Here is a 27,419-nt window from a genome sequence, read left to right on the forward strand (position 1 = left end):
TTAGTAGTTGAGCTCTTAACCATTTGAGCCACCCGGGGACTCCCAGGCACTCACAAGATATGGCAGAGGCTGTATTTTCCAAGGTCAGTGAGCCGTTTCTTTTTCTGTAAATCAGGACTAATTCCTACCTCACCGGGATAGTTGTGAAGATTAAATAGGAAGGACAGCATCCAGCCCAAGGCCTGGTGCCAAGACTACGTATGTAGTATCACCAGAGACAGAAGTTCATAGTTAACACACTTCCCTACTAACCAGAAGGTTGGAAGTTCAACTCCACCCAGAGGTGCCTCAGAAGAAAGGCATGGTGATCTTCCAAACAATAAGCCATTGAAAACCCTTCGGAGCACAGTTCTACTCTGATACACATGGGGTTGCCAGAAGTCAGAATCGACCCAAAGGCACCTGCTTTATCACCACCAGGCGCCGAGGCTTGGAGTCAGGCAGATTCAGCAAATCCTGGTCCCACCGACTGGCTGAATGAGTAAAGCATTTAACCTCAATCTGTTTCTCCAGCTGTAAAATTGGGGGTGGGACCAGAATGACCTAGAAGCATCTAGAATAGGGTTGCCAGATGTAGCAAATAAAAACACAGGACACTCAGTTAAATCTGAATTTCAGATAAACAATTTTTTTGTTTTAGTTCTGCATGGGACTACTTACACTAAAAGATTATCCGTTGTTTATCTGCAATTCAAATTTAACTAGGCGTCTTGCATTTTATTTAACGCTATCCTAGTCTCACTCAGCATTCGTTGCTCAATTCTGATGTCACAGCCCCTCAAGGCCAAATGCTTGGTCCCTCATTTCAGTGACAAGTTAGCAAGACCAATCAATCCACCTGTATTTAACTACGGTGAAGAGGCTGGATCAGATCATGCCCCAAACCAGAGGCCCCCTTGGGAAAATGTCCATTGAGTATCTTTGGGAGATAACCTCCTGGAGACGCTGTGGTCCTCACTGTGTGAGTACAAGGTGGCTCGGGGAGGAAGAGCAGACTTTCGGGGGTGGATATGAGCAGATTGGAGCCCGGGTGGCGCAGTGGTTAAGAGCTCAGCTGAAGGTCAGCAGTTTGAACCCACCAGCTGCTCCTTGGAAACACTATGGGGCTGTTCTACTCTGCCTTGTAGGGTCACTGAGTTAGAATCGACTCCATGGCAACGTGTTTGGTGTTTTGGGTATGAGCAGGTTGGAGTCTTGCTTCTACTGCTCAGCAGCCATCAACATGGGTCAGCAACTCGCCTCCTCACGTGTCAAATGAGGATGATGATAACCAATAGAAAAGCCACCATGCCTGGGTCTGTGAAGACTGTGGTTTAGCTCCCACCTCAGTAGCCATGTGACCTTGAGCAAATCACCTCACTTACATGAGTTAACGCAACATAAAGAGCTTGGGACAGTGCTGGGCACACAGTAGGTGTTCACTAGTGCCTCACCAATCGGGTGGGAGAAATTTTGGAGTTGGCAAAGCTTATTTTTTTAAGCATTGTAACCAAATCATTTTTATTTTTCCCTTTCAAAGTTATTAAAATTTCTCACAACTGGCACTTTCACTAGATTTTAAGTTCCTCAAGGGGAGAGATTAAGTTTGCCATGCACATATACTTACAGTAGGGGATTTTTATAAACATCATCTTATTTAATTCAATAATCCACAAAAAACGTTCTCTAACAGATGTGGAAGTGAGCCTCAGAGACTTGGTGACTTGCCTAAGGTCCTAAAGTTATTAAAAATCTGAATCCAAAATCCAAATAACCCCTCTTTGAACTGAATTGATAAATTCATACTTGCACTTTGTATGAGTAAATGAAAATGCTTTGGAGTTGGCAAAGCCTTTATGGGCCCTCGAGTCATATCTATTTTGAGTGTGGGTAGTGCTTGCCCCTGTCCCCCATCAGAGATGGGGGTGAGCCAGGAGGGGGATGACACATCAGGACACAGGAACACTCAGGTCCTCCAGACCTTCATCCAGGGGGAACCTGAAGCTGCTCCAACCCAGAGGTTTGGCACACAGCTGGCCACATGATTGACTCACAAACAAATAACTTTAATCTTTTTTTTTTTTTTCTTTTGAGCAGGAGCTGGGCCTGGAGGGCCCCTGCCCCAGCCCTGCGCCGCATTTATGATATAACCCATCACAGCTGGATTTAAAAAATACACAAAAATATATATAATATACATTATAAAACCTAGGTTGGGTTTGGAGGTGGCCTGAGCGATATGCAAACTGTGAGGACCTTCAGGAAGCGCAGGGGCAGAGCGGGTAAGGAAGGGAAGGGGCACAGTACTTCATATGAAACTCATAAATACCCAGAGGTTGCTGGTGCCTGGTGGCCGGCGCTGCCCATAGGCAGCTGTTGGACAGGCCAAGCCGGCTCTGAGGGTTCTGGGTGTCGAGAAAGGGCAGCAGGGGAAGGGTTAACCTTCGGTCCCAGAACTGGGTCTGGGGAGCTCCTGCTCCAGGGAGACTAGGGGGTGGGGGTAGGAAATAAATGAGCAGTACCCACCGAGGGGTCACCAAACCCAAATCTAGGGCAAGAGAGACTATCCAAGCCTTCTGCTATCCCTTGTCCCAGGGCGGATGGTCTCCCTAGAGACAGGGACTCTCCCCTTCCTATCTGGCCCTGGACCTTATTTCAGAGCCCAAGCCTGCCCCAGGGCCTTCCCCCTTCAGGAGGCTACTGGGGGCCTCAGCACCCGATCCGGGCTGGAGGGCTTGGAGGGGTTGGCAGAGGCTCCTGCAGCCCCTGGCTGGCTTGTGGGCTGATAAGCAGGTGCCTCGTACCTGCTGGGCTCCCCTCTTCCTGTCTGGTCACAAACACCTGCTCCCCTGTACTGGGGGACTCTGGGAGGAGGTGCTCTGTTCTGACCCCCAAGGCACCCCCTAGGAAACTCCCATCCTCATTCCCGTCTGTCCCAGCCCCCCAGCGCAGGCCAGCCCCTGCTCCAGGGAGGTAGGTCAACCTGGGCTCTTGGAACAGGCACCCTGGGATGAGAACTCCAACTTTGCCCACCCCTCTCGGGGGTCCTGGAACTTCTCTGAGTCTCCATATCTCATCTGAAACATGGAGATCCCATGCTTGCCTTGCAGGGTCTAAGCGGGGGGCACGAGCTGCACAGGGGGCCTGGCACATAGCAGGTGTAAAAGGCATGTGGACCCCTCTCTCTTCTCAAGCCAACCCCAACCTGACACTCTCCTTCCTGAGGCCTCTTCACCCCAACTCCCTCCGCCTCCATTTCACCCTCACCTGCCCATCATGCTCCCCTGGGGGCCAGAAGGTACCCTCCCATCCCGCCTCTCTGAGGTCATTCGAGGTGGAGCAGAGCTGGGGGCTGGTGGTTTGGTGGCCTGGGCAAGCTGCCCCACCGCTGAGCCCTCCTGGCTTCTCCCACAATGAAAGCGCAGAACAGTGGCAGGGAGTGTGTGTGGTGGGGGTAGGTGGGGAGGCTCCTGGGTCCTGGGCCTGGGGCCTGGCAGGCAGATGTGTCCTCAATCCTGGACCCCCCAGGGGTGCCAGGTGGGTGTATGGAAAGGATGCTTGTCCTGGATCCTGGTGGTGAGGGGCATAAGGCACCCTAGTCTTTGACAAGCTTGTAGACGTGGTGCTGGGCCCCGTGCTCGCTGGTGGAGACTTCAAAGACGAAAGCAATGACAAGCAGGGTCTCCTGGGAGTCCCGGCTCGTTACCACCTAGGGGACAGGCAGCAAGATTCCAGAGGTCAGGCAGAACAGGGCCACAGGGGAGGGAGGCCCAGCAGACCCTTCTCCTTTCTAGGTCTCAAGTTTCCTCATCTGAGCAATGGGACTGGCCTCCCGCCTTTGGAGGCCCCTGGCCTGTGGCTGTCCCATAACTCCCCTGCCACCTTGCTCACCTGCAGGATGGTGAAGTTCTCCAGAACACTGTTCATCATGTACTTCTCAGGCAGGTGCTTCAGCTTGTGGATGAAGTTGATCATGTACTCGCACATGGGCGAGCGGTGAATGCGGTACACGAAGCGCCCATTCTCCAGCCGGGCGTACTCAGTCTACAGGGAGCCACGGGTAAGGCATTACCTGGGCAGGCCTGCTTCCCAGCCCCATCATGCCACCCAGAGCCCCACTTACCTCCACCTTCTCCACCACCTGCTTGCCAAAGGAGCACACCTTGGTGGAGACGCTGATGGTCATACTATCAGCTGAACTGTACTGGGAACTGACTCCATAGAAGGCTCCTGGGCCCTCCTGGATAGTGCTGTTGAGGTCGGCCTGGAGGTGGGGCAGGGAGGGTGACACGTGCTGGGAGAGGCCAAAGGAGGCATCCCGCCATGCCGCATCAGAGTCCCCTCAGGACCTATCTCTCTGCGGGCGCTCTGCCCACAGGCCACAGGGCAGGTCAGGGGTCAGTGGCTGGGCCTGGGGTGCTGTACCTCTGGGGGAGGGTGTTGGGAGCAAAGCAGGACCAGTGCACTCACCCAGAACTTGACAAGGAAGAAGGCATTAGGGGGGCCCTTCTCATAGAGCTCCTTCAGCCCACCTTTCTTCTCGGGAAACTTGTCATAGATCTGGCGCACGTCCACCGCCTCCAGGGGTGGGTCGGAGAAGGCGGGGTTCGTCTGGCCGATGTGCACAAACAGGTGTTTGCTGTACTGTGGGGAGGGCCCAGGACAGGGTCAGGAGAGTACTTGAGGGCGCAGGCCTGGGGGCTGCTGCACCGGGACAGAGCTGTCCTGTGGCTTCCTGAACAGGCTCGACCCCCACCCCATGACCCTGAGAGACCTCCATCTTCAGCCAGGAGCTGTGACCACAGGTCACCATACTGGAGTGCGCTTATGATTGCATGAACTCTTGCCCTGCCCCCAAACACTTTACCGTGTCAGGGTCTCGCTGCACCTCCATGAAGGCCGAATACTCGAGGAGCCGCAGCCGGGAGGAGGCGATGGTGCGGTCCTGCCACACGGGCACAGAGGCAGCAGCTGGGGGCAGCGGGGCCAGAGGCTCGTAACCTGGAGGGTGAGATGACCCACATCTGCATGGGTGTGTGGTCACATACGGATCTGTCCCAGGCTGCACAGAGCCTTTGTGCAAATAGAAAATGGCACCCCTTTGAGTAGGAACACAAGTTGGATGTTTACTCCCATCAGCCTCCTGGGCCAGGTGTCCTTGCACAGTGTACTACCTGCACAACCATGTGTGGTGGCCCTGGGAGTGTACATGAGTTATTTCTCCTCACTGCATTACTGATATGTGTTCAAATAGAAAACACAGAGAAGTAAAAAGGGGAAAAATAAAAACCACCCAGAATCTGAGCGCTTAGACAGAGTGAAGCCGTGTTAAGTAAGTTCTGGTATATTTCCTTACAGAGACTTTTTCTATCCGTATATATGTGTGTGTATACATGCACAGGCACACACACATATATAAATAAAAATATTTTCTTTTTCGGTGGGTGTGCTTATAACTGTGTGTTGGCTATGAGTTCTAGAAATGACATTGTGAAAGGTAAAGGGACTATTCCCGGCCTACTCCCACCCCCTATAGATGCCATGCACCCCTCCCTCCCAGGGCAAATAAACACACAGACACACACACACAGACACACACAGACACACACACACAGACACACACACAGACACACACACAGACACAGACACAGACACACACACACACACACACACAGAGAGTTGGGCCCCAGCTCTCCTGAGCAGACGTGTAGGTGCCAAGGGAGAGAGGTGGTGGCGGCAGCCTTGTGTGGGGAACTTACTGCTGAGCGTCGGCGGCAGGGGTGGCTGGATGGGGTAGGCTGGCTGTGCAAAGGGCTTGATGCTGCAAACAAGAGCACAGTCTGGTTGGAGGCCACCACCTGGCCCAGTCCCTCATCTAAGACGCCAATAGGGAGCCACTGAGCCTTTCTGCTGAGGCTCAGAAATGCATGCTGACAAGGTAACTCGCAAGCTTTTTGTTTTCTTCACATTTTAACATTTACAAAATCCTGCCGCATCTCACATTTCATATAGCGTTTCAACCCCACTCACCCCAGCCCCATCCTGAAAAGCTGTTCATTAAACTTTTAGAGGGTGTGTCTTACAATGAAAGTTGTCTTAGAATTGAAGAAACTGAGTATGGACAACTGAGAGATTGATTCAAAGATTAACTGAGGGAAAAATAAACAAAGGGATTGATGATAAGTGAATGAGTGGGCTGATGAAAGAACAAACACAGGAATCAACAGATAGATTAGCTCTTTTTACTTGTGCTTTCCTTCCCTCTATTTTTGATTTAAAATTTTGTTCAGCTGTTGCTGGGATCCAGCTGGGGAGCAAGCCTAGCCTGGCTCCCAGGAGGAAGAAGATGATGTGGGAAGGATGAGCTACAATACTTACTCCTGAGAGGGTCCAGGCTGCTGTCCCAGGAGAGGGGGACTACTCCAGAACTGCAGAGACAGGACAAAGCCAAGGGGGCCCTCAGTGTCCATGACCCCCACCAGCACCCAGCCGTTAAGACACAACCCACCCCAGTCCCACCTTCCAGGACCCCTGTACCCGTGAGGAAGAGGAGAAGACAGCCTGGGGCAGAGGGGAGGGTGGGCTGAACTTGTTCTGCAGGACACTGGCAGAGACGATCTGGGCGGAGGACATGGATGCCATGCTCTGGAGGGCTTTATCCTTGGAGACCTGGTCCTGGAGAGCGAAGGGGCAAGGTGAGGTCTGGGCCAGGCCAGAGACCAGGGCTCTGCTGCAGGAGGGCAGGTCTGAGCAGGCCATCAGGGCCTTGGGAGTCCAGGTCTGGATTCTAGTTTGGCTCTGCTATGTGTTCTTAGGAGAGTCTCTATCCCTCTCTGAGTCTGTCCCGTAAGTGTACGTCATCCCTATGACCACAACTCACAGCAAGAAATTATTTTATTCTGTAACCCAATACATACCACAACATTTCTCATATTTTCTATTCTAGTTCATCAGTGGCTCTCAAGGTATGGTCTGTAGACCACCAGCATCAGCATCAGCTGAGAAACTGTTAGAAATGCAAATTCTCAGGCCCCAGACTCACTGAATCAGAGACTCTGGGGATGGGGCCCAGCAATCTATTTGAACAAGCCCAGGTGATTCTGATGTGTGCTAAAGTTTGAGAACCACTGTGTTTCATTTTTTAAAAAATGCTGCTTAAAACTTGAAAAGGTTAGATAGAAAGCTTAAGGGGGTAGTGAGTTTATGTTAATGGGGGAGGAACAGTTCAGAAAAGGAGGGTGAGAATAGTTGCATAACTTGAAGAATGTATAATCAATGTCACTAAATTGTACACGCAGAAATTGTTGAATTGGTGTATGTTTTGCTTTGTATATTTTTAACAACAAAAAATAAGTTATTAAAAAAAATGCTGCCGTCTTTAAACTTTAGCCCCAAAACACCTTTGTTACATTACTTTTAAAAAAAGTATAAGACTAAATGGTTAACAGTTATTTCAAAGCACAGATTAGGAGGCAGAGAAATTAAGTAAATGGAAGTGAAAAAAGTAGAACAGAAATAATGGGAATGTTGACACAATGTAAAGAATTTAACCAATGTCACTGATCACTATGTTTACAAACTGGAATGGGAGTGGGTTTTGCTGTGTATATTTTCACAAAAAAAAAAAAAAAAAAAAAAAAAAAATGCTTTTTGCAACCTATTAAATTGATTTCACAATTCATAGTTTGAAAATCCTATACTATACCAAGTGCTAAGACTCTTCCTCCCTACCCCCTAACCCCAGCCTGGGGAGTGGCAGAGCTACTTACCAGGTTCATGGCCTGAAAAGGAAAGAGGGAAGATGGATTAGAGGAGACACAAGGAAGGGCTGTACGAGGTGAGGGTGGGGGGCACAGCCTTCCCCTCCCTCCACCCAATGCTCGCCTGGCTCTCAGCTCCTGAAGAGGCCAGAAAAGCTTACAAGGTGCTGTGGACCACCCTTGCCCCCCCGCAACACCTCCCCCCATAGGAAGTGCTTGCCAGCTAAGGTTGCCCTGGAAAGGCTGGGGTAAGGGAGGAGTTGGCTGGAGACCTGGACAGTTGTCCAAGCTGGCGTCCCCTTGGGTCTGGCCATGTTCTCTGGAGCTGTGCTACAGGTGTGGGGGGCTGAGGGTGGGAGGCCCAGTCAGCTGGGCAGCTGTGGGTAGGGAGAAGAGGACGCCGCCTACTGGGCCCAGGCCATAAACCCCAGGCTCTGAGATCCTCAGCCACAGAGCAGCCAGGACGAAGAGTCTGACTCAAGGTACGGTGCCCGCCACTGTAGCCCTGCCAGCCAGCACCCTCCAGTGCCTCCTGCCTGCCCACCTGAAGGCCCCGTGCAATTAGCAAGCAGCAATTAGGAGGAAGAAGGAAAAGGAAAATGGAGAAAAGGAGAGATGGGCCTTAGTGGTCCCCAGATGGTCTCCCTCTCCCTCACTGTAGGGATAGCTATCCCCTTGGGCTCCTGCTCAGTCCCCTCTGGGCTTCCTGCTGTCGCTGTTTCCGAGGCCCTCTCATAGTTCCCCAGTCCTCTCCCTGCTCCAGGCTGGGGTCAGAGAGTAGCAACAGGCCTGGGCCCGGGAGGGTGTATGGCAGGGCTAGGCCAGATGGAAGGGGACCCCGTACCTTCAGCTTGGACTGAATCTCCCGAGATTTCCGCCTGGCTAGAACCTGCAAGTGGCTAGAGACCTGTAGAGAAAGAGAGAGAGAGAAAAGAACAGAAAGAGCAGGAGAGGCAAGAACAGAGCTTCAGCCAGAAAACAGGCACATGGAGCTGGAGAGCTGGCCAAGGCGGAGGCCTGAGCCGTGCAGAGAGAGTGTAGAGGCCGAGGAGGGGCTGGAGGCCCCAGCCAGGTGCCCAACGTACCTTGATGCCAACCTGGTACTCCCGCACCTTCTTCCGAGCTAGAACCTGTATGTGGCTGGACACCTAGGGGTAGCCCCGAGTCCCACCAGAGAGGAAAACACAGACAGTGAGGACACACAGCCACGGCACAGCCACAGGCAAGGGGCACCCCAGCCCTCATCTCTGGGAGACCAAATGTAAGTGGTGGGGGGACTGTGGGGCCCCTGCGGGCAGACACCCCTTGGCCCTGCCAATTCTGCTCTCAGCCTTGCCTTGATCAAGAACTTACAGCAGCTTCCAGGGCCACCAACTACACTTGTGTAGGTTGTTCACCTGGCCCAGAGGGCACGAGTGAGGGCTGAAATCCAGCCCAAGCTTTCCTGGCCAAGCTATGTGCCCTGGTGCAGGGATTCATCTACCCCAGAGGATCTCCCCACTCAGCATTTTTTTTTTTTTTTCCCAAAAAGGGGCTTTTTCTCATTGGTGCCCTTGGAGGAGGCATCTTTTTCTAATTGGCACCAGAGAGGCTAGAAATGGCCATGGTGCTCCTGCTGAGCATTGGATGAGTGCATCAAGGCCATGTTCTTTACTAATGCTCTTCCCCGTACCACTGCCTACATCCTCCCATCAACACCAACAGCTTGCTGGCCTGTTAAGCCAGCCCTGGTCTTGCCCCTGCTTTGCTCATACAGCTCTTCCCCAGCGTGCCTTCCTTTTCCTTGGACTAATATATGCGACTATATGTATGTATACAGTGTTGTTGATGTTGGCCCCTGACTCATGGTGTCCCCATGCACAACAGGATCAGACCATTGTGATCCGTAGGGTTTTCACTGGCTGATCCTCAGAAGTAGATGTCTAGGTCTTTCTCCCTAGCCTTTCTTAGTCTGGAAGCTCCATTGAAAACTGTTCAGCATTACAGCAACATGGGAGCCTCCACTGACAGGTGGGTAGTGGCTGCGGATGAGGTGCACTGGCCAGGAATTGAACCCTGGTCTCCTGCATGAAACATGACAGTTCTACCACTGAACCACCAATGCACCCACATGTATACAGTAGGTGCTTTTAATTACATTTCTTCCCCAGCAACCTCCTCCCTGAAGCTTTCCCTGGCAAACGTGAGCTACCCAGGCTCTTGGTGCGTGCCATGGGCTTGCAAGCCTGGCTTGCACAGCAGACTTTTGACATTGTCAAGGACTTGACCCTGAGCCTGGGAGAACCCAAAAGGCACAGCTTTCACCAGGAAACACAAGATCCTATAGGCTGCTTCACACTTGTGTTATAAGTGACTGTTGTCGGCTTTCCTTACAAGTTGTTTTTATAACCACAGAGAAACAGTTTCTTTTTCCTTCTAATCACAGACTGGAAGTTAGTATGTATGTGGCCCTGGGAAGCCCCTGATGCTTGGTTAGGAACTGAGTGCTCCTTACACTGCCCACAGCACATAGGAATCAGACTCATAACCCAGCAAAATTACTAATCACTTCATTTCATGACAATAGCTGACATTTCCTGAGCACTGATCCTACTGGTCTCACCACTTTACACAAACCAACTCATTTGATGTTCACAACACTAAGAAGTAGGTACTAATATTATCCCCATTTATAGATGATGAAATGGAAGCACAGAGAGGTTAAGCAACTTAATCCAAGGTCACACAGCTGAGTGCTACAGCTAGGATTCGAACTAAGGCGATCTGACTCCAGAGCCCACTTGCTTTACCAGCAAGCTATGCTACCGGGCCTCTCCTTTAAACCATTAGCACAGAGATCACCTCCAGATGGTAGACATCTCAAATGTTAACTGTGACAGCTGAAAGTTACCTGGGACTTACACCTGTTTGTATCCGAAAAAACCTAAAACTGCATTTCCTTACCAAAAATAAAAATGACCAAACAAATCTTGCTTGTCAGCTGGTTGCTTTTTGTGACACATGAAGATGTGACTTGTCTTTACAACCATAGGCTGGGTCTCCTTTAAAGGGGATATTAGATATAAAAATCCACAGTTCTAAAGAAGATGAACATTAAAGAGGCTTGGCCTTGCAAAATGATTAAAGGCAAGGGTTTTTTAAATTCTGAGCTTGCCGACAGCTGGCTCGTAAAACCTCGAAGTACAGGCAACCTTCTCAGGGGCAGGAATGATGCTGGACTAAGAATTAAGAGGCTGGGGCTAGGTCCCACCTCTAGGCCTGAGTTCTTTCACCTGCATGACAAAGTGACTGAGCATTGCAATCCCTTGGCCCTTTCCTGCTCTGACAAGCAGTTTCCTGTAAATACATCTCCTGGGGGAAGCAGGGTAGGCTGAGGGTGCTCTGCTCCTGGCTAGGGATTATTAACAACAAACAAACAAAAACCCTTTCCATCAAGTCGATTCTAACTCACAGCAACCCCAGGTGTTACAGAGTAACTGCCCCATAGCGTTTTCTTGGCTGTAATCTTTACAGAAGCAGATCACCAGGCCTTTCTTCTGCGGTGCTGCTTGATGGGTTCGAATCACCAAACTTTAGGTTAGCAGCCTAAAACATTTGCACAACCCAGGGACCTTCAAAGCCCTTACAGCAACTTAAAAACAAAACAAAAAACAGCTGCCATCGAGTCGATTTTGACTCATGGCAACCCCACGTATTACAGAGTAGAACTGCTCCATAGGGTTTTCTTGGCTGTAATCTTTACAGAAGCAGAACACTAGGCCATTCTTCCACGGTGCTGCTGGGTGGGTTCGAGTTGCTAACCTTTAGGTTAGTAGTTCAGTGAAGACTGTTTGTGCCACAAACAGTAATAATAACAACAGAAGCAGTAAATTTTTATACAGTGCTTATTATAAGTGTCTTCACATAGTAACTAATTTAATGGCTGAGGAAGCGGAGGCTGGAGGAAAGCACTGGTCCTCCAGGTAGTACAGCTTGCATTTGAGCCCACAGGCAGTGGCGTCACTAGGGCTGGTGTCACTCAGCGTGGTGACTCATGGCGTCACCACCCCCCTGGGACCTCCTCCTGTACCAGACCAAACAGAATCCTTAGTCATGTTTTTTGTACTAATGTTATTCATAAATTGTAATTCCCGCATACCACTCCTTCTTTTCCCTTAATTATTACTTCATTCTCAAAAAAGTTATTGATATAGGTTCACAAATACTAACTACCACAATATTGTAGCTAAGACACCAGAGAATTTGACAAAATCGGCAACCATAAAAACACTGGGAGCAATGCAAACAGCGGAGCTTGCAGCACGTGCAGACGAAACCACGTGGGTAATAATGACAGCTCTGATCAGAGTGCATTAGAAGGTTCAAAAAGTAAATTAGCATAGAGTTTTAGCCTTATAGGTATATTGATACATGTAAGCTGGGCTTATGAAAAATGTTTTTATTGTTATAACTAACTAAAGGGATTTTTCTTTGTTTTCACCAACAGAAATGTATTTTCTCACAGTTCAGGAGGATAGAAGACCAAATTCAGGGCACCAGCGCTAGGGGAAGACCTTCTCTCTCTGTTGATTCTGGGGGAAGATCCTCATCTCTTTTTAGCTTCTGTTCCTTGGTTCCTTGGTGATCTCTATGTGGCATCTATCTTTCCCCATCTGTACTTCTTTGCTTCTGTGCCTAATCTGCTGTTTTGTATCTCAAAAATGACTGGTTTAAGATACACCCTACACGGATATGGCCTCATTAACATCACAAAGAAAACCCTGTTCCACAGGTATGTTGTCGTTGGGGGCAATCAAGTGGATTCCAACTCAGAATGAGGACCCTATAGGACAGAGCAGAACTGCCTTATAGGGTTTTCTTGGCTGTGATCTTTATGGGAGCAGATCGCCAGGTCTTTCTCCTGCAGAGCCACTAGGTGGGTTTAAAACGCTGACCTTCTGGTTAGCAGCTGAGCGCTTAACTGCTGCAACACCACGGCTCCTTTCTGCATTATGCTGTAGATACTTTCAGCAATTTTTAGAAGGAGGGACAAGGGCTTTTCCAGGTGAAACAAATTGCCAAGTTCAGAAGCACAGAAAGCAGAGATGAGAGCTGTGGCGTCTTTGTGATGGTTGCTAAGCGCAGAGAGGCACTACTGGGATATTTTTTGTAGACAGTCATAGTGACATTCACAGTGTCACCAGGTGTGGTCCTCACCCCCACACTCCCCTAGTGACACCACTGAGCCCAGGGGTCTGACCTCTGAGTCTGGGCTCTTACCCATCAGGTACTACTTCTCCTGTAGCTCTAGGCTGCCAGGAAACAGGGCCCTGGTCTGTCCAGTTCCCTGCTGTATCCCTAGTGCCTAGAACATAGTAGTTGCTCAATAAATTGCTGAATGAATAAATGCTGTGTCACATGAACTGGGAGGGTGGTTAATAAATGCTTAAACAAATGAGGGATCATTTTCCCTCCCACTCTGGGTGGGGCCTCAGAACCTTCTTTTGAAGAGGGGGTCGGATAGATCAAGCTTATTGTATGCATACACAGGGACCTGCGGAATGTGGGCGTGTGGTCCAAATCCTACCCAGACCCAGAGGTTAGGGGGTCAGGCTGTCCTCGGGCTCTGGGTGCCAGCCTCCAGCCCTCCCTCTCCCAGCTCCAGGCCTTTCAGAGATGACTCCCAGGCACCCCAAGTGGAACTCACCCCAACACACTCCTCCTTTGGATTCCTGTTGCCACATGCCACCCTCCCTGGACCCGAGGCCACCGATCATCTCTCAAATCATCATTTTTCTCCATTCCACTTTTTCTCCATTCCACTGCCACTTCCCAGGCCACCATCACCACTGATCCAACTCCCTGCCTCTGCCTCCTGGCTAGTTTCCCACCTCTGCCTGGCCTTTTCCAATCCATTCCCTGTGCTGCCCCAGGGCCATCCCTCTCTACCCTTCTGTGGCCCCCAGCTGCATCTCTTCGGTCTTCTCACCCCTTCCTCCCTTCCCTCGACCACACTGCTGACTAAGGGTTCTTTCCTGCCCAGTGGGCTGAACTCTGGATCTGCAACCTACCAGCTGAGTGACCTTGAGGAAGTTACTTAACTTCCTCGTGCCTCAGTTTCCTCATCTGCAAAATGGACATCATTACTGTACCTATCTTGTAAGGTTGCTGTGAGAACTCAATAAATTAATCTACAGTAAGCTCTGGGTTCACCATGATTACTATTTGTCTGTGTAACTTCTCAGCCTGGAAGGACCCTTTCCCTTTTCTCTGCCTGGCTAACTACCATCCCCTCTTAACAATGCATCTTGATGAATTCATGAATGTTTTGTTGGATATATTTTCACGACATTAAAAATTTTTTTTCAGAAATGCAATACAACAGAGAGTCCCTGACGGAACAAGAGAAAAGTAGGGTGCAGAACTCAAATTCTAGTAAAAGGACCAGATTTAATGGTCCTACTGAGATGGGAGAAGCCCCAGAAAGCATGGCCCCTGGACTCTCTGTCAACCCAGAACTAAGACCATTCCCAAGGCCAATGCTTCAGACAAAGATTAGACTGGACTATGGAACATAAAACGATACTTGTGAAGAGTGTGCTTCTTAGCTCAAATAGACAGATGAGACTAAATGGGCAGCTCCTGTCCGGAGGTGAGATGAGAAGGCAGAGGGGGTTAGGAGCTGGTTGAAGGGAAATCAGGGGTGGAGAGGAGGAGTGTGCTGTCACAGTACAGGGAGAGCAAACAGGGTCACATAACAATGTATGTATAAATTTTTGTATGAGAGACTAACTTGAATTGTAAACTTTCACTTAAAGTACAATAAAATTAAAAAAAAAATAAAAAAAATGCATCTTGAAACAGTGGTGATGGCTGCACAAGGTGAATGTAATTAATGTCACTGTATGCATAAAAATGGTTGAAATAGCAAATATTTTGTTAAATATATTTTACCACAAAAAAAAAAAAAAACGCTTCCCATGTGTCACCTCCTCTGGGAAGCCTTCCCAGCCCTCCCTTCAGGTCTGGGTTAGCTGAGTGTCTAACAGTGCCCTGCACACACCTTGATCGTGGGCTGTGCCTCCCTGTCTTGCCCAGTCCTTGCCCACCTAACTGTCTATCTCCCTGATTGATCAGTGGGCTCCTCAGGGCAGGAACCATGTAGCTGCCTCTGAAGCCCATGGGGTTTCTCTATAGTCCCTGAAGCAAAGGCATGGGCGGGGGTGGTGGGTAGTCAGAGGTGATGATGCCCCTTTCTCTGGGATAGTGGGCCATCTCTCTAAGAGAAGTGGGAAGGATGATGAAGCAGCTTGGATGAGTGAGGACGGGAGCCAAGCTGAGGCAAGGGAGGGGCAGAGGCTAGGAGTGATGGGCCAGAGTGCAGGCACAGTGAGACAGGGGCAGTTCCAGACAGGCAGCCCTGGAAGAGTGGGGCGAGGGGCTGAATGAGGCCGCTGAGGGTGTACGTGTGGGCAGAGGGGCCACAGCATAAATTGTCTCTTTACCTGTTTTCTCGTCCGAGTCTTCCCTGTCCTCAATTTAATATAGCGGGCAATCAACTCATTCCGACCTAGATTGGGGTGAGAGAAAAAATGAGGAGTGGGCAAAGGGTGGAGACGGTGGCTGAAGACTCCCCACCCCAGGGAAACCACACCAGGGCCCTCCTCAAAACACTGCTCTTTATTCATTCCCCGATGCTCTTCACTCCAACTGCCCCCTAGGAGGCACAAGCAGGGCAGGCAAAGGGTGTGTGTTGCACTCCCCACCACCGCCCCCAGCCACCTGTAGGACCTGGGAAGCCGCTCACAGGGGAGGGGGCGGGTGGGGGATCACAGGGGCAGCTTCAGGAGCAGAGGAGGAAGAGGGAAGGGTGGAACAACGTTTAGCGGCCTTGACAGGTTTCCCTGCAGACAGACAGGGCCAGGTGTGGCCGTAGGTCAGCAGGACAGCTGGCTGTATGCGTGGGCCAAGGGGGGCCTCTCCTGGCACAGCACCCTTCACACCCAGCCCTCAGCAGTGCTGCCTCCCTCCCTGTGTATGTTGCCAACTCTAAGTCTCTGAGTGTGCGTGTGTGTGCACACGCATGCGTGCGTGAACGAGCCCCTCCCCAGGTGGTGGACATCTCCGCACGTGTCCCCATGAGTGTCTGAAAGAGTTCTGGACTGGGTCCTGTCCCAGCTCTATCCCTGCCATGGAGGGAGACCCTGGACAAGTCCCTTCTCTTCTCTGATGAGAGGCAGGGAGGACTGGACAGTCTCCAGCATGCCTCCTGCTCTGACAGCCTGTGTTGAGATGTATCACTGAGCATGTCACCATGTCCTTGTGCTTGTCACCTCATGTCACCGGTTACCAGTATCTCTCTCACCCTGTAAGAGACAGCCTAGCTGTCAATTAGCCTTGGAGTTGGGGTCCTGCTCAGCACCATGGATACCTGAGGGCCTTTGGGGTACAGGAAGAAGTTGGCCAGCGGCCAGCGGCTCAGCACCATGAGGAAGGTGCTAGGGACACATGGCTCAGTGTATGTTGCATCTTTAGGGCATATACCTCTCACCCCCCAAATCCAGGCCCCCTGTCCCCCAACCCTATGGCCTCCCCAGAATGGGCCACATTCTCCAAATTCCTCTCCAATGACAGAACCAGCCCTGCTGCTCCTCCCTTCCCACAGGCCCCTATCCACTCCACTCCCTCTGCCCTGTCTAAAAATACCCTGTGGGGCTGCCCCAGCCATCTGGGAGGTAGCAGTGGGGGCAGGCAGCCCCCGCCCGACGGAAGGCGCCCGAGAACATCTGCCTGTCCATGAGTGGGGCTCTGAGAGCGAGCATGGTTGGCGAAGGCAGCAGGGGCAAGGGACCTGGGGTGCCCAAACCATTTTGCCAAGCTGCCTCCCTCCAGCACGCCATGGCCCTGGATGCCAGAGGGGAAGGCCAAGGGCCTGTCTCACCCAGCCACAGGCTGTTAGGGATAGCTGGAGGGAGCTGGCAAGAAGCCAGGCCCAGAAGGGCTGAGTTATCCCAAAAATGCAGCTCTGGAAGAGCCCTCTCAGGGCTGGACAAGAGGGAACATTCCCTTCTGGAGGCAAGAGGTGGGCAAGGTGGCAAGCAGAGTGGCCAGAAGAGCAGCAGAGACCGGGGCGGGGGGGTTCTGAGGAGTGACTGAGTCTCCTCTCTCTCTAGCTCTTCCCCCCTCAGGCCTGTCACACTTGGTCTCCCACCACCCCTGTAGCCCCACCGGTCCCCCACAGGCCCTGTCACACTTGGCGTCCCACCACCTGGGCAGCCCCACTGTCCCTCAACACATGCTGGATGGTGACTGGGAACTTGCCCAGTGGGAACAATGGCTCGGTACGGAAGTCGCACCCAGGCCTCACCCCTGGGGCTTCCCAACCTCCTCCCAGAGGAGGGACCCTCTCCCAGCCCTAGCTGCAGCAGGCTGGACTGACCCAGTTTCCTGGGCCCACTGAGTCATCCTGAAACCTCCAGGCCAGTGGGGGGAGGGAGGGAGAGGAGCAGCCGCGATGTAGAGGTGTGGGCCGCGCTCTGGCAGAGGTGGCGAGCCTGGCTTGTTTATGAGGAGGCAGCGGGGCGGAGGAGGATCCAGACACACAGGCTTGCACGCCCAGACTCGCCCATGGCGGGCTGGCAGCCTCCAGCCTCTTTGCAGGACTTCACCAAACCGGTTAGGTGAGGGGCAGAGAGCAGAAGGGGGCGGGGCTAGGAGGATGGGCGAGGAGGGTCAGGCCACCTCCCCCAGGCCTGTCCAGTGTCCCTTTGCCTACCCACACGCACCGTACATCTTGCCCTCGTCCGACAGGATGATCTTGCGCCGGCCGCAGGGCGGGTAGATGGCCAGGGCCTCCTGGAAGCTCTGCTCGATATCTGGGCTCCACACGCCCTCTGCATCGTTGTCCAGCCCCTTGTCCAGGCCCTCGGGCCCATCCTCCCGGGCTTCCCCGGGGCTGCTGCTGGCGTTCCAGCTGTTGGACGCTATTGTGCTGGTTGCTCTGGGCTCTGGGCCTGAGCCCACTGGGCAGCCTGAGCCTGGGAGGGACAGACACATAGGGATTAGGGCCAGCATCCTCTCAGACCAAACTGGCCCCCAGCCCCCACCCCCCCACCCCATACTGCACCTCCGCCCACAGCCCACCCCTCCACTCCCAACCCCACCCCCTGGGGCAGGTGCTCCAGGGTGCGGTGGAGGTCATCAGAGGTCATGCTTATTCAGAGCTGTGTGACCTTGGGTGAGCTACTTCACCTCTCTGAGCCCTGGTCCCATAAAAGGAGGAAAGGGTCTCCTTGAGGTTGGTAAGAACTAAAATTTAAATAAGATCATGACAAAGTGCTAACCACAACGCCTGGCACATAACACTCAAGAAGGTACTGGAGGTGACCATCATCATCAACAACAACAGTCCCTAATATCTACACAGCACTTTTGGGGGAGAAAAGCACTTTCATATTCATTCAATCCTCACACAACTGTAAGGCAGAGACGGCAAGGAGTGATGCCTCATTATTCAGATGAGAAAAACTGAGACTCATGAGGTCACGCAGGTACCAAAGGCATCATGATGAGCAAAGAGAGGAGGAACAGGATGGGGCAGAGCTGTTTCGGTGGCTCTCAGAGGGGCTCCTGGGCTCTTACTCTGCTGGCTCCTCCTCTAGATTCCCAACCAGGGACCCACATCTTTCAACTCTCTCCCCAGCATCAGTGTGACCTTGCTGAGGGATGAGGGGGCTTCTGACTTAGGAAGCGCATGGTCTCAACCTCCCCAAATTGACAACTAAGGAGATCCCAGCTAAGGAACCTAAAGTTGGGGCAGGAACTGCTCCAGGAACTTCGAGAAGGAGCTGATGAGCGAGCAGCTGAGAAGGTGCTGGGCCAACAGCCTTGCTCAACCCCACCCGCTCCCTCTATCCCACTTCCTGTTCCTGCACCTCCCCAGCCCCACAGCAGCCCATAAACCACCCACACGCCTGCCCCTGCCCTGTCCTACACTGAGGATGGGCCAGTACTCTGCAGAGTTCCCTGCATATGAGAGGCTGGATTATTAATTTAGACCACACCCAGCCAGTCCCCCCAACACACACAAGCCCACCCCAAGCCCCCTTCAGCCTCAGAGCTCATAAGCCTGATGTGTATAGGGTCTTGGAGTGTCTTAGAGCCCATGATGGCTAGATCCTGGGACTCTGTGCTGGGCTCCTAGAAAGCAGGGGCAGGGGATGAGGTAGGGAACCCCGTAGATGCTAGCGAGGAGAACTCTTTCCCCTCGGACATGAATTCCAGGTCTTGCTGAGTGGGTGGGGGTTGGATTCTCCTAATTGTTGAGGGAGGCTTGAGAGGGGGTCTCTTGTGGAATGAGAGGGTCTGAGGGCCTGAATGTACAATCAGACAGATGTAGAGTTTAGAGTTAATGTAGTTACTACTCATAGTGCCTGCTGTATTCCAGGAACTGTTCTGGCATTTTGCACACATTGACTCATTTAATCCTCACAATCACCCTATGGGGTAGACACTATTATTATTCCCACTTTAAAGATGAGGAAACCCAGGTACAGAGAGGTTAAGTAACTTGTCCAAGGACACACAGCTACTAAGTGCTAGAGCTAGCATCTGAATCCAGGCAGTCTGGCTTCAGTCTCTTATCCAAGTGGGGCAAGGGTTTAGGGCTGAGAAACCCTATCCCTAAAGGGAGAGATGGTCCAGCTATCATGGCAACCACCCTGATTCTGACAAGTAGGGTCCAGACCAGGGGTTCCCTTTAGCCCAAGTGGCTGCAGCAACCTCAAGGACCCCCACACTGCTATACAGCTCTTACTATAAGGTCCCCAAGGCCACCAGGAATACCTTCTCCTGTGGACAGTGGGCAGTCGGGGAGAAAGGAAGCTGTGCCCCTGACAGGACAGAGGGCCATGCTCAGGGTGCCCCTACCCCTAGCCTGTCCCTCACTCCAGGAAGCCTGTAGCTAGATCTAGATCTCGTGTACTCTCATTAGCCCCTGGGGCAACGTTCCTGGAATACAAATGTAAGGGGGCAGGGGTTTGCTGGGTGGCCCAGGGACTCCCATGTTGAGGTAGTTGAGATACAGGGCCTCTCCAGGTGACAGTGGGTCTGTCAGAGGGGAGGCAGAGGAGAAGCTACAACAGCTAGGATCCCTAGTAGTGGAGTCTTCAACTCAGCTCCCCTCAAATCCTTTCCTGAGGCCTCCCTCAGAGCAGCAGGGGCCCGGTCACATGGGGGGCCCTGGCAGCCCTAGACTTTTAAAAGCAACTTTCCTGCCTCCCCCAAGTCTCTGCCCACCTCCCCTCATCCAGGCCGTGGCCCCCCCTTCTCAGGGTGATGTCAGCCCCGCCCCGCCCCCCGCGGGAGCACTGTGGCCAAATATGGCGAACACAGCAGCGCTTGGGAGCTGGGACAGACTTGGGGGGGGGGCGGGGCGGGCTGCCCCTGGCTGGGACCGCTGGCAGCTGGTGAGGGGGAGGGGAGCTGAGGGGGCGGCTACAGGACGAGTCAAGGAGAGAAACGGGACCACCACCACCACCACCGTCCCTTCTGCTGACTATGCCTCGCTTCCCAGGAAAACGCCTATGGGCAGGGGCACCAATACAGTGGCCCGCAGGTGACCCCATACACAGCCATGCACAAGAGCACACATGTGTGAGTATGTGTGGGTGCCCAGGGTGACACCCAAATAAGAATATTTGTGCCCCCCAAGGCGAAGCATTCACATGGGCCATCGCAGCGGGAGCAGCACCAGGATGGGCTGAACTGAGGTCTCTGTCCCCACCGCATCCCTCAGGAGGGGTGGGAGTGGTACGTGTGAGGGACGAGGGCTGCTTGCTCTGGTCTTCCCAGAGACACTGCTGTGGGATGGGGAGCAAGGCCCGGCGCTTGCCCAGCCTCCTCTTCCTCGATCCCAAAGCACGGGACACGGCCTGGAGTAAGGGAGGAGGCTGCAGGCCCACAGGGACACTGACAGGGCTGTACCGAGACAAATGCGGGACTCAGGCATGGGGGAGGGGCAAGGAATCAAATGGGTGCTGGCTGGGGCAAGAGGGCACGCCATCTTCGGGTGACGGTCTCAGCCCAGGGTAGGGTCTCATCCCCTCCTTGTGCAGAAGGGGTTGGGAGGGTGGCAGTCCCCAGGCTGCTAGTTGACACTTGCCCGGGTGTCTAGAACCTCTGCTTTGCTGGGCTAGGTGGGGAGAGGGAGAAGACACAAGTGAGGGGCAGGGGGGTGGAGACTGAGGTGGGATGGGGCCTAAGACAGACAGGAGGGAAGGAAGAGGAGGGAAGGGAACATGAAATGGGGAGAGCCTGGGGTCGGGGTAAAGAGAGGGGAGCCAGACTGAGAGAGACAGAGAAGGATGAATGGAGAGACCCAGAGAGACAGACTGATAAGAGAACAGAAGAAAGAACAAGAGAGATGGTGAGAGCCCAGGAGAGTAAAGTACAAAAAACAACCAACCCAGCGAGAGAGAGAGGACAGACCTGGAGAGAGAACCACAGAGTGAGACTCACTGGGAGAGGCAGAGACCCAGAGAAGGGGAGGTCCAGAGAGAGACAGACAGAACAGGCAGCATGCTGGGGAGGACATCAGCTCTACAGACAGCGTCAGTGGGGGTGGGGTGAAGGAAGAAGGGAGAGAGAGAAGAAAGAGACCCAGAAAGGCGGAGGCACAGATCAAGATCCAGAGAGACGGGACACGCACAGAGGGGGAAAGGCCAAGAGACTCAGACAGAGCAGTGAGCAAGGGGCAAACCAGGAGAGAGAGGAACAAAGACAGAGATACAGAGGAAGGGAAGGGACAGGGAGACCCAGAGGTCAGCGGAGACCCATAGGGAGAGAGTGACAGGGAGGCTGTTGCTGGGGGCCGGGGTCAGTCACCATAGGACCATGTCCAGGACCTCCCAACTTCTGTCCCACTTGCTGCCATCTCCCTCTACAGAGGGCCCATTCTCACATGTCCCACCTGCACACCCGCCAACAGGGCTGCAGCCCTCCTGGGAGCTCACTCTGCCTGCACCTCAGCCTGACTCTGCCACACCTGCTTCCCCTCTCCAGGGCCCTCAGCCCTCAGGGTCAGAAGGCGCCCTGTGTGGCGACAGGGATGGGGGCTAGGAGGCTACGTGAGCAGGCTTTGGGGCCCTGGGGGAGGTAAGGGGCACCTGGCTGTCCACTCCCCACCCTGGGGCCAGACTTGCTGGAAGAACTGGCTGGACAGCTCCAGGCAGTGAGGCCAGAGCTGGGGCTGCTGCAGGGGCCCTGGACCCCCACCCCAGGGGCCCTGTAGGCTCCAGACCTTCAGCCCTACTTCTCCCTCCCAAGGAGGAGGAAAGCACAGGACTGAAGTGGGGCCTCTCCCAGAGCTGCTGCCCTGGAGGGGGCACAGACCAGGCAAGTGGGGCAGGTGGGTACATCCCTACCCCCCTCCCTCCCACTGTGCCAGCCCCACTGGGAGGACAAGCTGAGGCAGTGACCTTACAGGGTTCAGTGGCCAGCAGCTGTCCACTCTTGCAGGGACACCAACCCCCAAAGTACTCTTGGTGGGGGAACATGGGTAAAATCAGCAGTTGCATCCTGAAGCCCTTGCCCCCAAACTTGGGCTGGACTGACCAGCCAGGGGAGTGGGGATGGGGAGGGTAGTTGTGAGGGCTAGGGGAGCCTCCCACCCTCTCTGCCTCTCCCTTCCTCCTCCCTACCCACCCCCTCAGCGGGCCCAGCTGTTCTCCAGCTGCCAGAGGCTCCCAGGGACCAGACTGGAGCTGGGGAGGGGGTGGGGTAGTGCCTGCCTCCCCCACCTCCAGCCCAAGAACTCCTGAGGGACCCTGCCAAGTGGCCACACCCTGCCAGGCTGGGGAGGCAGCACCCTCCTCCCTGGAGCAGGGTCTAGATTTTTACAGGAGGAAGCAATTTGCAGAGCCCACTAGGAGGGAGGTGGGGGCCTCCTCCCCTCTCCCCCGCCTACTAATGTGCTTCCAATTTGGGACTCAAGGCTCTCTGCCACTCCCCACTCCCCCCACCATCACTATTTGGGGAAGGGGCTTCTCAGGGAGCAAGGGGGGTACCCCCTTTCTTCTCCAAAGCTCAACCTTACTGTCACCTCCCCCCAGAGCAGTGAAGGGGTGTGTGTGTGTCGGGGGTGGCGAGTGTAGATTCAGAGCCCTCAGGCTCCATTCTGGACTCCGTCCTGTCTCCTCATCTTGTCCCACTCCAAGCCAGGGCCAGGGATCCAGTGAGGGACAAGTTGGGGGAGGTGGCAGGGATGCAGCCAACAGGTAACTCTTGGTGTCATTCTCTCAATTAACACATCAGTGGGCCACGCCTCAGCCTCCTTGTACTCTGGGTCACCCACTGAGCTGCCACCAGTCACTCAGTCAAGTAAGCCCTCCATGACAGTCACAATGTCTCCCTGCCCCTCCTCTCTCATACTATTACCTGCACCTCTCTCCTTCCTTCTGTTTTTAATGGTACTTTTTCATGGTCCTCCACGTAGAGACCATACGCATCAGGGTTACAGGCCCCCATATGTGTCTCACCATATCCCACACCCTCTCTGGCACAGCTCCAAAGGATGTCACCCACACTGTCCGACAGTCCCAAACAATCTCAGATAGTGGCCACCCACAGAGGGGTGACTGTTCTCAGTCACACCCCACACAGTTTCCCTCGCACACAGCACTGCACATAGAGTTTCTTTCCGGTGCTCACAGTTTCACCTACACACCTTATTTCACACTCAGCTTATCACAACAGTCTCTCAGCACACATATACCATGCCATATACAGTCCACAGGGTCACAATGGTTTCTCCCTCTCTCGCTCACACACACACACACCGTATCATGGCATCACACAGAGTTTCTCACATAGTTTTTCTCATATGTAGTGTCATGTAGAGTCACACACACAGGTCATCAGTTTCTCACAGACCTGAGCCTATCTCACATACTGTTTCACACGTCTCACATCATAAGTGGTCATACCACAGCATCGTAGGTCACACAGAAGGTCACTCATTCTGCTTCTGTCACGCATATAGCGTTATATATAGCCACAAACGGCATCATACAATCATAGTGTCCCATAAACACCTTCTCAGACATACAAACACCACTGCAACTACATCCAGTGTCAGACCCAGGCACATACACAGATGGTCAAGCATATGGTTTCCTTCATACGCATAGAGACTGTGATACTCAATCACACACAGGGAACATCACCTGTACAGTTTCTCTCACATACACATGAAGTGTGACACACAGTCACACACTAAGAACGTCCCCTATACAGTTTCTCTCATACATCTGCAATCTCAGTCACATACAGAGAATGTCACACAGTTTCTCTTACACACATGAAGGCCACAAAGTCACAGAAAATGTCAGTTTCACTCATGTATCTAACCAGTATCACACAGACACACGCACAAACTTTTTACCTTGTTTTTCTCACGCATGTCCAGAACCACACAGTCTCACATACACGGAATGTCCCACTCGCGGTTTCTCTCACACACACATCCAGTGTCACACACAGTTTCCCTCTCATTTCCCTCTATCACTTCCTGTCCTTTCAGGCCTGGCGGGGAGTACAGGAAACAATCAGCACTCTAGGAAACCCCAAGGGCTGAGGCTTTGGGGATCTGTAGAGGGATGGAATTCTCTGGCCCTGGCCTCTAGCTCCCTGTGGGGTCCCTGAGGGAACAAGCAGAGCCCTTTCCCCTTCAGCCTCCTCCCCAGAGGGGCAGCAGCCTCTCCTGCAGACATCCCTCAGCCTGGCACAACACCAGGAGGGGAGGGTAGGACAACACTATAGGGACAGGGCTGAGTGTGACCTGCTGACCTCCCTAACTGACTAGAGAAGCTCCCCACAAGGCCCCAGGGCTGCCCCAGAGGTCCGTGGAGACCTTGATCCTCAAGGTCACCCCCTGGACTCCACAGCTTCTGCAGACCTCTGTGGGAAGAAGAGATAGTGACCTCCTGGCCACCTCCAGAGAAAGCTGGAGCATTTAGAGCCCTCCCTTGGCCTCGCACAACCAGGGACCTCCTTCACTCTCCTCTTACTGTGAGCTGACCCCTCTCCCCTTCCTGAGCAAGGAGGAAGTGGGCAAGACTGACAGCTTTTATTCCTTGCCAGCTTCCACACTCACCCTCAGGAGAACCCCCAGAGGGGTCCGGGAGTGGGGCAGGGGGACTGGCCATCCAAGTGGCCTCTGACCACCATCTGTGCCATCTGCCCTGCCAGATCCCACTAGGGCCAGACCCTACTGCCACTTCAGAGGGCAAGTTCTCCAACTTCATCCCGCCACCCTGTCCCTGGACACCTGCTGCTTGCAACCTTTGCAGCCAACTCAGCTGATCTAGTTGCTTCTCAGTCACCCCCCCACCCCGGTTTGTCCTCCCTGTCTTCCTTCGATCACCTCATCCTCCTCTCCAGACCCTACCAGGTTCAGATTCCATAATGGGAGAAGGAAGGCAGACTGGGAGACAGGGACTCGCAGAGGAGCTCAGAGAAAAGGGACCTGAGAAGTCATCTATTCCAAGCAGGGAAACTGAGGCCCAAAGGACCAAGATGACATAGCTGGTGAAACCCCAGCTGGGAACAGATCCCTAATTTCTTGACTTCCTCAGCTGAGATTCCTTCTGGTTCAAACCCCTGCTGAAAATTTGCATCCCCATCCCAGATATACTGAATCAGAGTACACTTTAACAAGATCCCCAGGTAATTCTCATGTATAATATATTTTGAGAACCACTGCTCTACTGGAGACTCTCAGAACTGGTCCCTAACCAGTAGCATTAGCATCACCTGGGAACTTGTCAGAAATGCAAATTCTCAGCAGGGGTTTGAAGCCCTGGTTGAGATGTCTCCCCGTGGTTTTAATGTTTTCCCAACTGGCAGGGTATATGTACCAGGGTCTGCAAACTTGAGGGTGAGGGTGGACAGCAGGGCCCAGGGCCCCTGATGCACATAGTCCAGGTAGACTGCTCACTCCAGACAGCTCTCTCCTGCCAACCACTGACCATCCTACTCAGCCATTCGCCAGCCCAAATGTGCTAATGAGCACTAATTATGGCTCCTTCCCCAGGGAGTCAGGGAAGGCCCATGAGGCTGAGACTCCCACTGGCTCCCAGCCCTCCTTCAGGAGGGGGCACCCAGGACCCCTAAAGTCACCTTCACCAGACAGCCTAGTCCTGTGAAGATACATCTGTCCATCCTCTGCCCACAGAGTGGGCAGGGAACCAGAAGACCACAGATCCATGTCCTGGGGGGCACGCCCTAGAGAAGGGGTCTTGGAAAGGGAGCTACAGGAATCTGGAAGGGTTGGGGACATAGTTCCCCCAAATCTCCAACCTTTTGGGAGCTCCACTTTCCCTCTTTGCCCCAGGCTGCCCCCAGCATCCCTGCCATGGAGGTGTGCTACCCCTGTATTGGGGTGGAGCGTGTGTACACAGAACTAGGCCGCAGGAGACCAGATACACAGAGCCGCCATGGGCACCAGCCCCTTGAGGCTGTGTCCAGCCCCTACCCCCAACCCCTACTCTCCTGGACTACAAGTCCGGGCCTGACCTGGTTCTGCCTCTACCTGGAGAGGGGGAAGACACAGACAGAGGCGGCCCCTGAGAAGCCCTCGCCAAGGCCTCATTCCCCCTTGCCCCGAAACGATCTCTGGGCTTTGAATCAGGGCCCTTTTCCTGGAAAGGGGACAGGATAGGGTCTCAATGACACTGCCCTAGGGCCTGGCTGGGCTGGGAAACAAGACACAGGAAGGCACCTCCTGGCCCTCCCTCCCCAGGCAGGAGTAAAGGACACGACAGACAATGGCGGGGACCGGGGTGGGAGGTGGGGGGGCAGCTGCTCTCAAACCCTCTAAAGTTTAAACAAGGGCCCTGAGGAAGTGCGACGAAGAGAAGGCCCAAAATCCAGCCCCCTTGGAACCCGGCTGACCGAGCTCGGCGCTGGAGGCACCCCGAACCCCCACCCCAACGCAGGAGACAGATATGCAGGGAAACTGAAGCCCCTGACTCTCCGGGGGCTAATGCTCAGGACTCGCAGCTTTGCTCCCGGACGCCCTCCCCACTCTAGCGCAGCCGCGGGCACCGCGCGCCCGAGCCGGCCAGGGCGCCGAGAGGCCGGGCCCGAGGCCTGCGTGAAGCTGGGGCTGAGCCGGCGCCGGGAGAGCGCGGGCCGGGAGCCGGGAGTCCAAAGGGCGGCGGGGCCCAGGACTGGGCGCCCTGGGTAAGAGTTCCCCGCTAGCAGGCCCCCCGAACCGTGTGGCCCCCAGACCCTCGCTCTGACACCGCAAGCACGGACAAGCGGGGCAAGTGATGGCACGGAGGACACTCTCCCGGTTCCCCTACCTCCCCGAACTAACTCGTCCCGATCGCGGGGTGGTAGTGGGCGGGGCTTCCCGGAGAGATCTCACCCTTCCCTCCAAACTTCCCGGCACCCAGATCCGGGGCTCAGGCTCAGGCTGGACAATAGCTCGGGGCTCCAGCCCCCCTCGACTACCCCCCTCCATCCAGAACCGACCAACCAAACCTCCTCTCCCAGCAGGGCCTCCTCCCGGCGTTCGCCCGGCTTACCTGGTCCGAGCTCGGGGGGGCGCTCCGGCCGGGCCGCTCCGCCGGGCCCGAGGGAGCTGAGAGGGGGGCCGGGGAGGGGGGTCGTGGGGAGGGGGCTGGCCGGAATGTGCGG

The 27,419-nt window shown here is 53.8% G+C and overlaps 1 protein-coding gene across 1 annotated transcript in view; it reads right to left on the minus strand.

Moving 5' to 3' along the window:
- Positions 1 to 3,574: 3,574 nt before the first annotated feature.
- The window catches only part of TEAD3 (TEA domain transcription factor 3), a 24,893-nt gene continuing 1,048 nt past the window's right edge, over positions 3,575 to 27,419 (minus strand). Inside the window, exons 3-16 of the mRNA XM_012559530.1 lie at positions 27,308 to 27,363; positions 23,732 to 23,736; positions 17,504 to 17,749; positions 15,224 to 15,288; positions 8,825 to 8,887; positions 7,749 to 7,760; positions 6,517 to 6,654; positions 6,358 to 6,407; positions 5,739 to 5,800; positions 4,847 to 4,980; positions 4,450 to 4,623; positions 4,103 to 4,243; positions 3,871 to 4,023; positions 3,575 to 3,688 (exon numbers count right to left, since the gene is read on the minus strand). Coding sequence (XP_012414984.1) covers positions 3,575 to 3,688; positions 3,871 to 4,023; positions 4,103 to 4,243; positions 4,450 to 4,623; positions 4,847 to 4,980; positions 5,739 to 5,800; positions 6,358 to 6,407; positions 6,517 to 6,654; positions 7,749 to 7,760; positions 8,825 to 8,887; positions 15,224 to 15,288; positions 17,504 to 17,749; positions 23,732 to 23,736; positions 27,308 to 27,363 — 1,413 coding nt within the window. The remainder of the gene's footprint in view (positions 3,689 to 3,870; positions 4,024 to 4,102; positions 4,244 to 4,449; positions 4,624 to 4,846; positions 4,981 to 5,738; positions 5,801 to 6,357; positions 6,408 to 6,516; positions 6,655 to 7,748; positions 7,761 to 8,824; positions 8,888 to 15,223; positions 15,289 to 17,503; positions 17,750 to 23,731; positions 23,737 to 27,307; positions 27,364 to 27,419) is intronic.

This window comes from Trichechus manatus, unplaced genomic scaffold (genome assembly GCF_000243295.1).
Source record: "Trichechus manatus latirostris isolate Lorelei unplaced genomic scaffold, TriManLat1.0 scaffold00261, whole genome shotgun sequence".
In the NCBI taxonomy this organism is placed as follows: domain Eukaryota; kingdom Metazoa; phylum Chordata; class Mammalia; order Sirenia; family Trichechidae; genus Trichechus; species Trichechus manatus.